Source organism: Berghia stephanieae, chromosome 6 (genome assembly GCF_034508935.2).
Source record: "Berghia stephanieae isolate SIO BIC M18660-M18661 chromosome 6, UCSD_Bste_1.3, whole genome shotgun sequence".
Classification (NCBI taxonomy): domain Eukaryota; kingdom Metazoa; phylum Mollusca; class Gastropoda; order Nudibranchia; family Aeolidiidae; genus Berghia; species Berghia stephanieae.
The window spans coordinates 5,395,542-5,407,573 of record NC_088365.1 but is presented as its reverse complement, the minus strand read 5'-3'; the positions used below and the strand labels follow the sequence as shown (position 1 = coordinate 5,407,573).

The 12,032-nt window shown below is 35.7% G+C and overlaps 1 protein-coding gene across 1 annotated transcript in view; it reads left to right on the top strand.

Annotated features, from left to right (window-relative positions):
• Window positions 1–2,225: 2,225 nt before the first annotated feature.
• Window positions 2,226–12,032, top strand: part of LOC144974379 (guanine nucleotide-binding protein G(i) subunit alpha) — a 102,855-nt gene continuing 93,048 nt past the window's right edge. Inside the window, exons 1-2 of the mRNA XM_078917215.1 lie at window positions 2,226–2,578; window positions 6,592–6,634. Coding sequence (XP_078773341.1) covers window positions 2,461–2,578; window positions 6,592–6,634 — 161 coding nt within the window. The 5' untranslated portion in view covers window positions 2,226–2,460. The remainder of the gene's footprint in view (window positions 2,579–6,591; window positions 6,635–12,032) is intronic.

Genomic DNA, 12,032 nt, shown 5'->3' with positions numbered 1-12,032 from the left:
CCCGGGTAAACTACGGATATAGTCGGTGTTAGGGTTGAGTGAGTTAAAATTGCCCCAACTATCGGGAGCCTCTGCTGTGTAGCACGTCTGACCGGTAATTAGAAGACTGGTTTTTTTTTTTAATTTTTTTCTTTTGGTGGGGGGGGGGGGGGGGGGTGTTTCTTGATATGTCTGGAACCTGTCATAAATACACTTAATCAGATCTTTTAACTTGCACCCGTGCCTTCTCCCTAGTTTCGTATATTTAAAAAAAACCCAGAAAAAAAACAAAACAAAAAAAAAACAATAAATAAATACAACAACAAAAAAACAAAAAGCAAAAAAAAAAAAAAAAAAAAAAAAAAAAAAAAAAAAAACAAAGCAAAAAGAAAAAAAAAAAAAAAAAGAAAACATACACATTGCAAGGAGAAGATTGTATGGCACTGACTCAAACACAGTTTTACTGATTTTTAAAATGTAAAAGTAGCGATAATTTGTGTAGTAAATATGATTGCGTTCATAAATTAATGCATGCGAGGGACTTCAAAGCTCAACGTCCGCGTTTTGGACGAGGAAAGTCGTGTAAAATGTCTTTCCCTAAGACATTTCCGGGTACCTTTTGCAGGAATAGAACTGAATATTCTGAGCAATGCATTGAAATGCGTGAGAAAAAAATAATAGAACCCCCCCCCCCCCCCCAAAAAAAAAAAAAAAAAACAAGAAAAAAAAAAACAAAAGAAAACCCAAAAAACTAAAACAAACAAACAAACAAACAAAAAAAAAAGAAAAAAAAAAGAACAAAACAAAAATCAAAAAACAAAAACAAAACAAACACACAAAAAATAGCAAATCAAACAAAATCAAACAAAACAACAAAACAATGGAATAGTGAAAAAAGCTTTATTATAGCGCAATATCCATTAAACATGCTCAAAGCGCTTAACAAAATAATGCACAATTTTTATAAAATGACATTATGATTTCTCGCTTTCTTGTATCCGAAGCATCGAGTAAACCGTAAATTACTATTTATTTCTTTTCTTTTCTTTTTGTTTGTTTGTTTGTTTGTTGTTGTTTTGTTTCTTTTGTTGAATTTTGCTTTTAAAGTTGTCGTTGGCCAAGAGAGAGGTTTGAGCTCGAAACAGTCTTTTAAAATTAAAATAATATTCCTTTCACATTTCACATCGTTACAATAATTGGCGATTCACCGCGGATTCTATGTGTAAACACACACAATTTAAAATGATTTCTTAATGTGTTCACTATTCCATTGTTTTGTTGTTTTGTTTGATTTTGTTTGCTTGTGTGTGTGTGTGTGTGTGTGTCTGTGTGTGTGTGTTTTTTTTTTCCCCTCACAGTTTAATGTATTGCTCCTTAATTTGATATTTTCAACACCAACAAAATAAAATAAATGAATAAAATGAAGCAACTCAAATGTCTTCGTCCTCTCGTGTTCAATAAATATGTGTTGTTTGATGCAAGCGTGTGTTCAATGTATGTGTTGTTTGATGCAAGCGAGTGTTCAATGTATGTGTTGTTTGATGCAAGCGAGTGTTCAATGTATGTGTTGTTTGATGCAAGCGAGTGTTCACACCGTGAAACGCGTACACTTGTGAAGAATTTAGGTATTTAAATTGTCCCAACTATCAGAGCCTCTGTAGTGTAATGGTAGCACGTCTGACCGGTTATCAGAAGGTCTGAGGTTCGATCCCCATTCGATGTCGACTGATTTTTTTGGATGGTTATTTACTTGTATTTCTCTTTCTTTATGCACACTTGTTCAGTTCTTTACCATTTGAAATAGCCACCTAAAGCAAGTTTTATAGTCGAATGGGTTAATGTTTATATAAATATTATAGGCCCATAGGAGCTGAAAGAAGGCCAAAAAAATAATAACTAAATTGGCTACCCTTTACCTATTTTATTTTGCCTCCCGTCTCTCTTTTCCTCACACGCCCCCCCCCCCCCCCCCCCCCCTCTCCTCTCTCTCTCTCTCTCTCTCTCTCTCTCTTCTCTTCCTCTCTCTTATGTATGTGTGTGTATGTGTGTGTGTGTGGGTGTGGGTGTGTGTGTTAATTTAATTTTGAATTCAGCGCGCCTTTGACAGATATAATCCATTAAGTACTTATAAGGAAAAAATATTTCGAATCCAATCCGAGTTTTGAATGTGAAAGTAGGACAGATGTGCCACTGCGCAAGACCGAACATTCCATCCGGGTATCGGTTTTAAATGCAAGAGGAAGAGAGAGAAGCATAAATTCATTCACTCTCTCGGTAGCATTTCATTGACTGGGTTCATTTGTTACTATCTGTGGTATGGCTCAATTGTGTTTTCAGAGTGATGTATTGGATTTTAATTGTTTATGACGTGTGTGAGTGATTATTCGAGGTGTGTTTTGTGTTTCTATCACTGTGATTCGTTTGGATATTTTGACAAGAGTTTTTAAAAACTGATTCAAGCTGTGTACCAAAACGCCAAAAATGGGGTGTGTAACCAGCCAAGAGGATAAGGCAGCAGTAGAACGATCAAAACAGATCGACAAAACGTTGAGGATCGATGGAGAAAAAGCTGCTCGTGAAGTTAAATTGTTATTATTGGGTAAGTCATGTTCCAGAGTTCTAACAGCTTCACTTTATTGTTAAAATCTGAAGTCTGTAACTGTAACTCCGAACCCAAAAGTAGGACTCACTCAGCAGACGATATCATAATCATCGTCAGAACAGTATCAGTATCAGTATCGGTATTATTATTATATCATAACATGACCGTGCACAGTAACTAACTGTGACTAACACTAACATACCTCCACTTTCAGCATTGACCATTATTTATTATCACAAGTTGCTCTGCTCAACTCCAGAGTATTATCTGTTTGATTATGAAATTAAAATTAAAACCCACTCCTTCGCATTCTGCTACTGAACTGAATACTCACTTACTCAACTCACAGGACTCACTCAGTAGTCAATAGTACATGACACGACATTGCTACAAGTTGCTCACTGCTGAAGAAGTTGCACAATATCAACAATAGGCACTGGTCGATGACTCACATCTCCCACTTTCAGCATTGAATGGTCAAATTCAATAGTATTTGAATTTGTATTGTATTTGGGCTGTCATTATTCCCAGACACCTGTCTGCTGGGGATAATGAAAATTCGTTATTCCCAGACACATATTTGAAACTCCGCTCTTTTAAAATTCCAGAATATGGAATGTTTCTAAATGCACATTCACATAGAAATAAGGAAAGTTAACAAAATATCTATAAAAACATAGAATAAACCAACATAAATCAGTTGTTACTACATATACACAATATGCGTCGACTTTGAAGTGGGGGGCATGGCCGAATGGTTTGTCGTCTGCCCTGGAAGTTTTACCAGAATCGACGTTGTGGGTTCAAATCTTAGTTCTGTTTGTTTTTAATTCCGTCTTCTTTTTACAGAACGTTGCAAGGGATAAATGTCCCATCCATCCTCCCCCCACCTCTTTTGTTTTAAAACTCTCTCTCTCTCTAGCTCTCTCTCTCTCTCTCTTTCTCTCTCTCTCTCTCTCTCTCTCTCTCTCTCTCTCTTGGTTCCTTTCTAGTTTCTAGCAAATTGTCATATTCGTCCTCACTCCGATCTCAAAAAGTGTCTAAGAAGAATAAATAATTAAAAAGCAAACAAACAGAATTATTCAGAGAGCGACCAAATAGTCAGATAGAGGAGAAAAAAAACAATCAATAGTTATTTTTGAAAAAATAAAAACAATTTTAAGAAATTCATGCTCAGAAATGGAACCAAAGGCCAAACAAAAAGGAGAAAAGAATAGACTCGCTCAAAAAAACAAACAAATAGAGGTGGGGGGGGGGGGGAGGATTTATCCCTTGCAACGTTCTGTAAAAAGAAGACGCAATTTAACCCCCCAAAAAAGTGGCAGAACCAGGATTCGAACCCACAACGTCGATTCTGGTAAAACTTCCGGGGCAGATGTCCAAGCCATTCGGCCATGACACCCACTTCGAAACGACGCATATTGTATATATGTAGTAACAATTGATTTAATTTTGGTTAATTTTATGTTTTTATAGATATTTTATTAACTTTCCTTATTTCTATGTGCATTTGGAAACATTCCATATTCTGGAATGTAGATAATTTTTAAAAGAGCGGAGTTTCAAATATGTGTCTGGGAATAACGAATTTTCGTTATCCCCAGACAGGTGTCTGGAGATAATCAAATCACAGCGTTGTATTTGCACAATGTGTTGTCTAACAGTAACAGTTCTACATTTACAAACATACCTACTGTTATACTCTTACTCATCAACGATTTGTTATGTTGAAAAAGAAATTCATCCTCATACACATACTACTCATATTCATACTTCTTCACTTGTGTACACTGCATCTGACACTGAGAATAGCAGGACACTAAAGTGTAAAAAGTACTCATTTGACAGTGGAAATGGAAAGACACTGTCATTGTTTTATTATTGTAGTAACAGGATTGGAGCTGTAATGTAGTATAGGAGTAGTAGTAGTAGTAGTAGTAGTAGTAGTAGTAGTAGGAGTAGCAACAGAACAGTAAATCAGTCAAGAGGCTAAGGATGAAGGGTACAAGGACAAGTGCAAGATCACAATTAAATAGAAATACCAGAACACCCTAGTTGTTATATACCTATATTGATACTAAAAGTCCTTTACAAGTTCTGAAGACTTTAATACTACATAAATATTGCAATTGTAAAGTACAGTACTCAACGTTCATTGTTGCGGTTGGGAATTCTACCCTGTGCAAGTGCAGCCAGTAAGCTGACCATGGATGAAAAGGGTTGGTCATGGGCAGCAAATATTGATCCTAAACTCCGTATGACACAATTCAATCTTTAAATTGGGCACGTAGAAACTTTATGCAATTATCTAGAGGCATCTTTTTAATTTTTTGTGCTCCCAATTTTGAAAATAAAAACAAAAAGTGATTGTATTATTAAAATGAAAAGAAATCGATTAAACTGCATACAACTACAACTTTTAACAGGGGAAAGTAGTGCCTATATCGATGCAAATTGCATTAACAAAAAACTTGATTTCTGCTCTGCAAAGAAACAATGTGACTGTTCAGATGTGAAAGATGATGTAAAGATGATTGGATAAGTGAATTTGATTTATTAACATTATAATCAATTCAAATTAATGTTTTACTTTTTCACCGGCTATGGATGGGTACATGAGTGAAGGCTTAATTAGACCACCTACATACACTCATTCTCATAGTTTACTTTAGCTCAGCTTACCATCACATCACTGGTACAGCATTCTTGCTATCGCACTTCAATCACCACAAAAGTCATAGTCATAACCACCACAATTGACATCACGGTGGCATCAACAAAATAAAAAAAAGACATCTTCACCATCAGGCTGTCATCTGCATTTTTTGCCAAGATGGGGCCTAAAAATTGCCAAAAAATTTGCCAAAAAGCCCATATTTGCAGAGCAGAACTAAGTTTCCGGTAAAAATTAACATACTATATGGAAAAAGGAATAAAAAGACATTTTATTATACTTTAAGGAAGCTGTATTTATTATTTTCCGCACTGTAACGCGATTTATGTGCCCAAACTTTCAAACAATCACACTCACACACACAGACACAAAACTATGGAATAGAACACTTACACCGGCAAACATTCAACTCAGTCACACGTAGGGCCTACTCCCTATTTCATTCACAGTATCAGTTTTATCAAACTTTCACACCTACAGACTATCTCAAACATACACTTCCTCTCATTCACAGTATCAGTTTTATCAAACTTTCACACCTACAGACTATCTCAAACGTACACTTTCTCTCATTCACACTATCAGTTTTATCAAACTTTCACACCTACAGACTATCTCAAACGTACACTTTCAGACTCATCAAAGGCCTAGTTTTCCTTTACTACTAAAAAAAATATAGGCATCACTGAACTTATTGTAGAAAAGGATAACTATCCCTTTGATGTTGTCTTCTGTGAGTCTGCGCTTCTAGAAGATAAAACAAGATTATATAAAGAAAATCTTCGTTCAGCATCAGCTGACGAGCATTTTGAGAAGTCATACCGGGATGCCAAGGCAGCGAGAGCTGGAACATGATCTGCCAGAAAAGAGTCAGATTGATGATTCCAGTATTGGAATCTCTCACAGCACTGGGCCCCATTTTCTCAATATATCTAGTCAACTCATGCTGATGCTGAGGAAGATGTCAAAAATCAGGAATTGCAGTGTATGCAGATGCACTACGAGGCATAAGAGGAATATTCTTTGGACTGAAAATCCTAATATCCTTCAAAATTTCCAAGCTGGGTTGCCCCCAGCGGACATGTATTTTTGAAGCTTTTGCGGATTGCATAATATTTGTGGCTGCAAATAATGCAGATGACAGATCAAAGTCAACACAATAGCATTATCAATATTCTACCACATCATCCATCATGACCACGTCAACTAAAGCATCATTACCACCAATAAATTAGTCTTGTCTTAATTAGGACCGCTGACATTTTGTTGCCTTTATTTTATTTATTTTTCACTTCAATTATCACTTTGATCTTTTATCCCCCGTTTCCTTCCACAGGGGCTGGTGAGTCTGGAAAGAGTACCATTGTCAAACAAATGAAGTAAGTTTCTGATCCTGCCTCTGTCCATCTTCTTTTCTTTTGTATTGTCATGTTTGCTTTTCTGGTTTTTATTTATTTATTTATTTTTTGGTCTGAAGCCTTGTAGATTGTTAGTTATTTTGACACTTGTGCCTGGTTATTTATTGTGGATAGTGTGTTATTTAAGCAGTAGGTAAAAGAATGCTGAACGGGTGGTTGGATGGGAGCATCACCCTTGAATCATATACCTATGATGTTCGCATGGGTGTACGATCCGATAGTGATGTCGTTTCTTCTTCTCTTTACTAGCCTATCCTGCTTCTTTGGTTTGTGATTGTATTTTTGACAGGGGATATTTTTTTTTTCTGTAAATCTTCTGCGTGTTTGTTCTTGGTTATTTATAATTTAGCTTATGATATCTTTAGGTTATGATTTTGATTTACATTTGTACTATTTTTGTTGGATTGCTTGTTTTTTTGTTTCAGCGGTCTCTCATATAACCTCAATTGTGTTGGAAGAGACCTAAAGCAACAAACAAACAAACAATAAAAGAATGCTGAATAACGTCTTTCCCTTGACTCTAAATTTTTGGGACCTCATAGCTTTCTGGAGTTTGCAACCTTGCTGACTGGGTGGGGTTCATGTCCTCCCATAGTGGGCAGGGTGGCACTTACTGTGTCTTCTATCCCCCTATGTCTGTTTTACAATTTGTTTTCTGTCTTTGTCTTGAAATGAGATTACTTGGTTTTGCCCTGGCCCAGGCCATAGTGCTTGGCTGAAGGGAAACAGTCAAATGCATAGTTTTTGTTTTGGGAGATGATTTTTTTTCTCTTGTAAATCATCTCTCTGTTATGTATTGTTATTTTGAATGAATAATGTACAATTTGAATGCATTCCTCTTGGTGGGATCTTGTGTTGGTGTATGGGTGAGACATTTAGGTGATCTCAAACTAAGTACATGATGGTGTGCTCTTGGAATCTACATCTGTTCCCTATTTAATTTGAACCACTCCCCTTTGTCTTACTTTTTTCCTCTAGTCCTTTTTATTGTACACGTAGAATCTTTTCACTATCCAATTTTCTTCCTTTTTTTCATGGCGCTGATTTGACCCAAATGTGTTGCAACTACCTTGCTGATAGGCCTCTATTCTACATCTTGACATATTTTGAAATGTAATATCTTATATATTGTTAGTCCACAAGATCCTGAACAAAAGTCATCCAATTTTGATTTGATTTATATTTTCTCCCAAATATATCGATGGCGTCTGTGCAATCGCCATATATGTGGTAATATATATATTTATAAATATATATTTTGTAGCCCAACCATTCATACCACTACCCTTGTGACCAACAGAGACCAACCACAGTCCTGTTATCTGGCTTGAATAGTCATGCGATCTAAACATACCTTAAAAGTGTTAAAGATATGCAGAAGCCAGGGTGTCTGTTTTTTCAAAATCATCTAACTCTCACTTTCACACGTACACAGTTGAGCGCCCTCGCTATACAGTATATATTTTCTTCCTGTGTAACTTGTGGTTAGTTTTTTGCTAGCAGTTGTAGTACACTTAGACTTAGAGTCTAGCAAAAATATTCTGTATAAAGTCCTTAACCCTCTCCTTACCAACTATAGGAAAATTGTCACATTCGTTACGATGCAACCAACATTTTTCTAATTCAAATTTTTTCTTGTACATCATAAAATTTAAAGAAAATGAACAGTGTGTTGTAGAGCATGTTTTGCTAAAGAAATTATGTATCGCAAAAATTTACTGCTATTGTGTTTGAGTGATAAAAAATCTATTTTTTTTTTGGTGTTAGTTGGGTGTGAAGTTTTTGGGGAAAATCCTGAAAATGGCTGGTAAGGAGAGAGTTAAAACTTAAACTGAAATTGGGTCCTGTATAAGATCTTATATCAGTGCCTGTTTATAGATGATATGCCCACTTCATCTTCAAGTTTCTGAAGAATATCAAAGTTCTGAACCTTTCGGTTAGCAAACTTTTTGAAGTAAAACACACACACACACACACACACGCATACACAGCACTGTCTTTTCAGTTCCCCTTTTCTCGCCATGGGCGTTTAATTTATATTTTTTCTTTCCTTTTTTTTATTTTTGGTTTTGTATCTTTAGCAGTTATTTACGCAATGGATGAATCAATTAAGGGTGCTTAAGCACATGTCAATGTCTATTCTTAAGGATTTTGTTTCTGCCATTACATATTAGCTTTAATTAAATCATCACGATAGAAGACTCTTTTGATGACGTCAACTTATTTAATAATTATGGATGAATTGTCATGCTCATTGCTCCGGTATTTGGGGGGGGGGGGGGGGGGGGGGGGGGGGGGGGGGGGGGGGGGGGGGGGGGGGTGTTTTTTTTAAGTACAACAGTTAAGTCATTAAAGGTTGAGGTGTTGCGTGTATGATATATGGCATCGGCGTTGGTGCTGTACTCTGAATCATGATCAATATAATATATATTATAGTGTTCTAGCTCCATCCAAAGTGACGCGCTTGACAAATCTGACAGTTGTTTTCGAAACAACCGGGGCTTGGAAAAGAGGCTTTTTTTTTGTCGGGGAAGTGGTATTCTTAGACATGAAGTGGAACAGGAATTGTCTCTCATTTGATTTGGAGAGTATATATGGCGGTGGAGTCTTTTCTTTGTTTACGCGAAATTTTAAGATGACATTAATACTTTTTTACATACACTTGTGTGTCATGTCACGAGTTTCGTGTCCTATCAATGTGCGTTGAGTTTTTGTTTTTATTTATTTTGTCATGGTTTGATGGGTGTCGTGTGATTTTGGGTCTTCTTGTCTGTTTTTAAGAATCATCTAACTTAAATGATTGATGTGGGTTATTTCAAAAAAAAAAAAAAAAAATATATATGTATATATATATATATATATATATATATATATATATATATATATATATATATATATATATATATATATATATATATATATATATATATATATATATTAAAAATTGGCCAATGCGATGGTATTATTGTTGTTATGATGGTAATATTAATGAAAAATTTTTTTCCTCTTTTTCTTCTTCTTCTTCTTCTTCTTCTTCTTGTTAATATTATTATATTACCATCATCTTCACCAAGGGATTGATTGCATATAGAGTGTCCTGGCTGTTCATTTACAGATCTACTTTGGGGGTAGTCTCGTGTCATACCCAAAGCAAGCAATTGCTTTTGTCCGTTTCACACTATAGATACCAAGACAAAGTCCCTAGGCCTAATGGCTCTGGAGTACAACTACTAGACTTTTGTATCTCTTCCGTTTCCTTCCTCTCTGAAACAGACGTTTCTAATTGCTTCGTCCCAGATCTCCATCCACGACCCAAGGGGATTTCCTATCATTCAGCCCCCCCCCCCCCCCCCCCCCAAACCATTTTCCATCAGTCACTTCCTCTTTTTTGTTCTCTATCTCCTTTGAATCGTAATAATAAAGATAATAATAGTAGTGTTGCTGGTGAGTGTCCTTGTTTGTGTAGCGGTTTCTATTTGTGCCTTGGGCATACGATGTATGTTGTTCTTGTTCATTTTCTAGTTCTTGTTGTTGTTCTTTCTTCTTCTTCTTCTTCTTCTTCTTCTTCTTCTTCTCTTCTTCTTCTTCTTCTTCTTCTTCTTCTTTTCTTCTTCTTCTTCTTCTTCTTCTTCTTCTTCTTCTTCTTCTTCTTCTTCTTCTTCTTTCCCTCTTCCTTCCTCGTTTTCCTTCTACTATTCATTCATTCTGTATTTTATTCGCCAAATGCATTTGAAAAACACACACACACACACACACACACACACACACATCCACGTGCATGTATGTATCTTTTTTTTTTTTTTATGTTTCCTCATTTGCATTATCTAAAGTCCAGCGGAATGAAATTTAAATCGGTTCCAGGTTCCTTTTTTTTTTTCTGACAGACAGTCTGGAACGAAAATTCGAAGCCGGCGACTTGAGATATGATTAAATTTGTTTTCTATCGGTCGCATCTGTCTTGTTCTGTCGTGATGCAGGATTGTTACCCTGTAGAGTTGAAACGCGGCTGCCACACTACATTGTTTCTGCCTCGCTCAGCCTTGGGTCTAAAAATATTAACACACACACACACACACACACACACGACCAATCACACAAATCAGAAACTAGACATAAATGAAATGTGACCCAGGACATCTCTATGTAGATGCCGCTGAATGTGACCCATCGTTTTATAACGGCATGATACCCGCATGACCCAGATGATTTGGAAGTAAAATTGGCCAGAAATGTGATATTTTTAAAGCATCTGTCTCTAAGAACAGCGTTTCTATACTTCAATTGAACATAACATTCTATTTCTAACTATAAAGCTGAAAACAATGGTTGGAATTTAAATCACCGTGACGAAATACAGTTTTGATGCGGCGGCGACAACAGGCAAACAAAACCTTGTGGTTTCTAATCCTGGTGCAGCTTTTTTTTTTGTTTGTTTGATGTCTGTTGTTGTTTTTTGTTTTTTTAATTTTTTTTTTTTTTTTTCTCTCGATATATTATATCTCACGCAGACGCACATTAAAACTAAGGTGCCTCCTTTTAAGTTACTCGTTTGTGATCAGGAATTTCTTTCAGCCTTTCGTTTTTAGACGTGGTTCATATTCATGGTGTATTTTTTTCCTTGGATTTTGAGTGCACTCTCTCTCTCTCTCTCTCTCTCTCTCTCTCTCTCTCTCTCTCTCTCTCTCTCTCTCTCTCTCTCTCTCTCTCTCTCTCTTTTTTTTTTTTCTTTCTCTCGAACACACACGTACCTATATGTGCACATTGATTGATTATTTATTGTTTTTCGTAAAGGATGCGGCCACCTGCCACGGACATAGATCGGTTCCTAGTATTTTTGATAGATGGGTATAATATAATATCACCATGTTGACAAGATCACGGCCTGGGGGCTTTGTCGTGGATTATAATTCATGCGAAACTGATAAACATGACATGTTGGTTCGCATAGTATTTTTTAAAGTAATTCATTTGATCCTATTTATTTGTTTATTTATTGCCTGTTTTTGACGCCAGTGTCGAATTATTATTATTATTATTATTATTATTATTATTATTATTATTATTATTATTATTATTATTATTATTATTATTATTATTATTATTATTATTATTATTATTTTATTATTTTATTATTATCATTATCATTATTATTATTATTGTTGTTATTGATATAGTATATTTATTTTAAATATGAATGATTTTTTTCTTTACTTGCTTCTACTTCTCTCTCTCTCTCTTTCAACCTCCCCCTCTTTTTCTCTCTCTCTCTCTCTCTCTCTCTCTCTCTCTCTCACAAATAAAAAACTAGGCATACACTTATAATGACATGTTGCCCATTGTGTCGTATCGTCGTCATCCG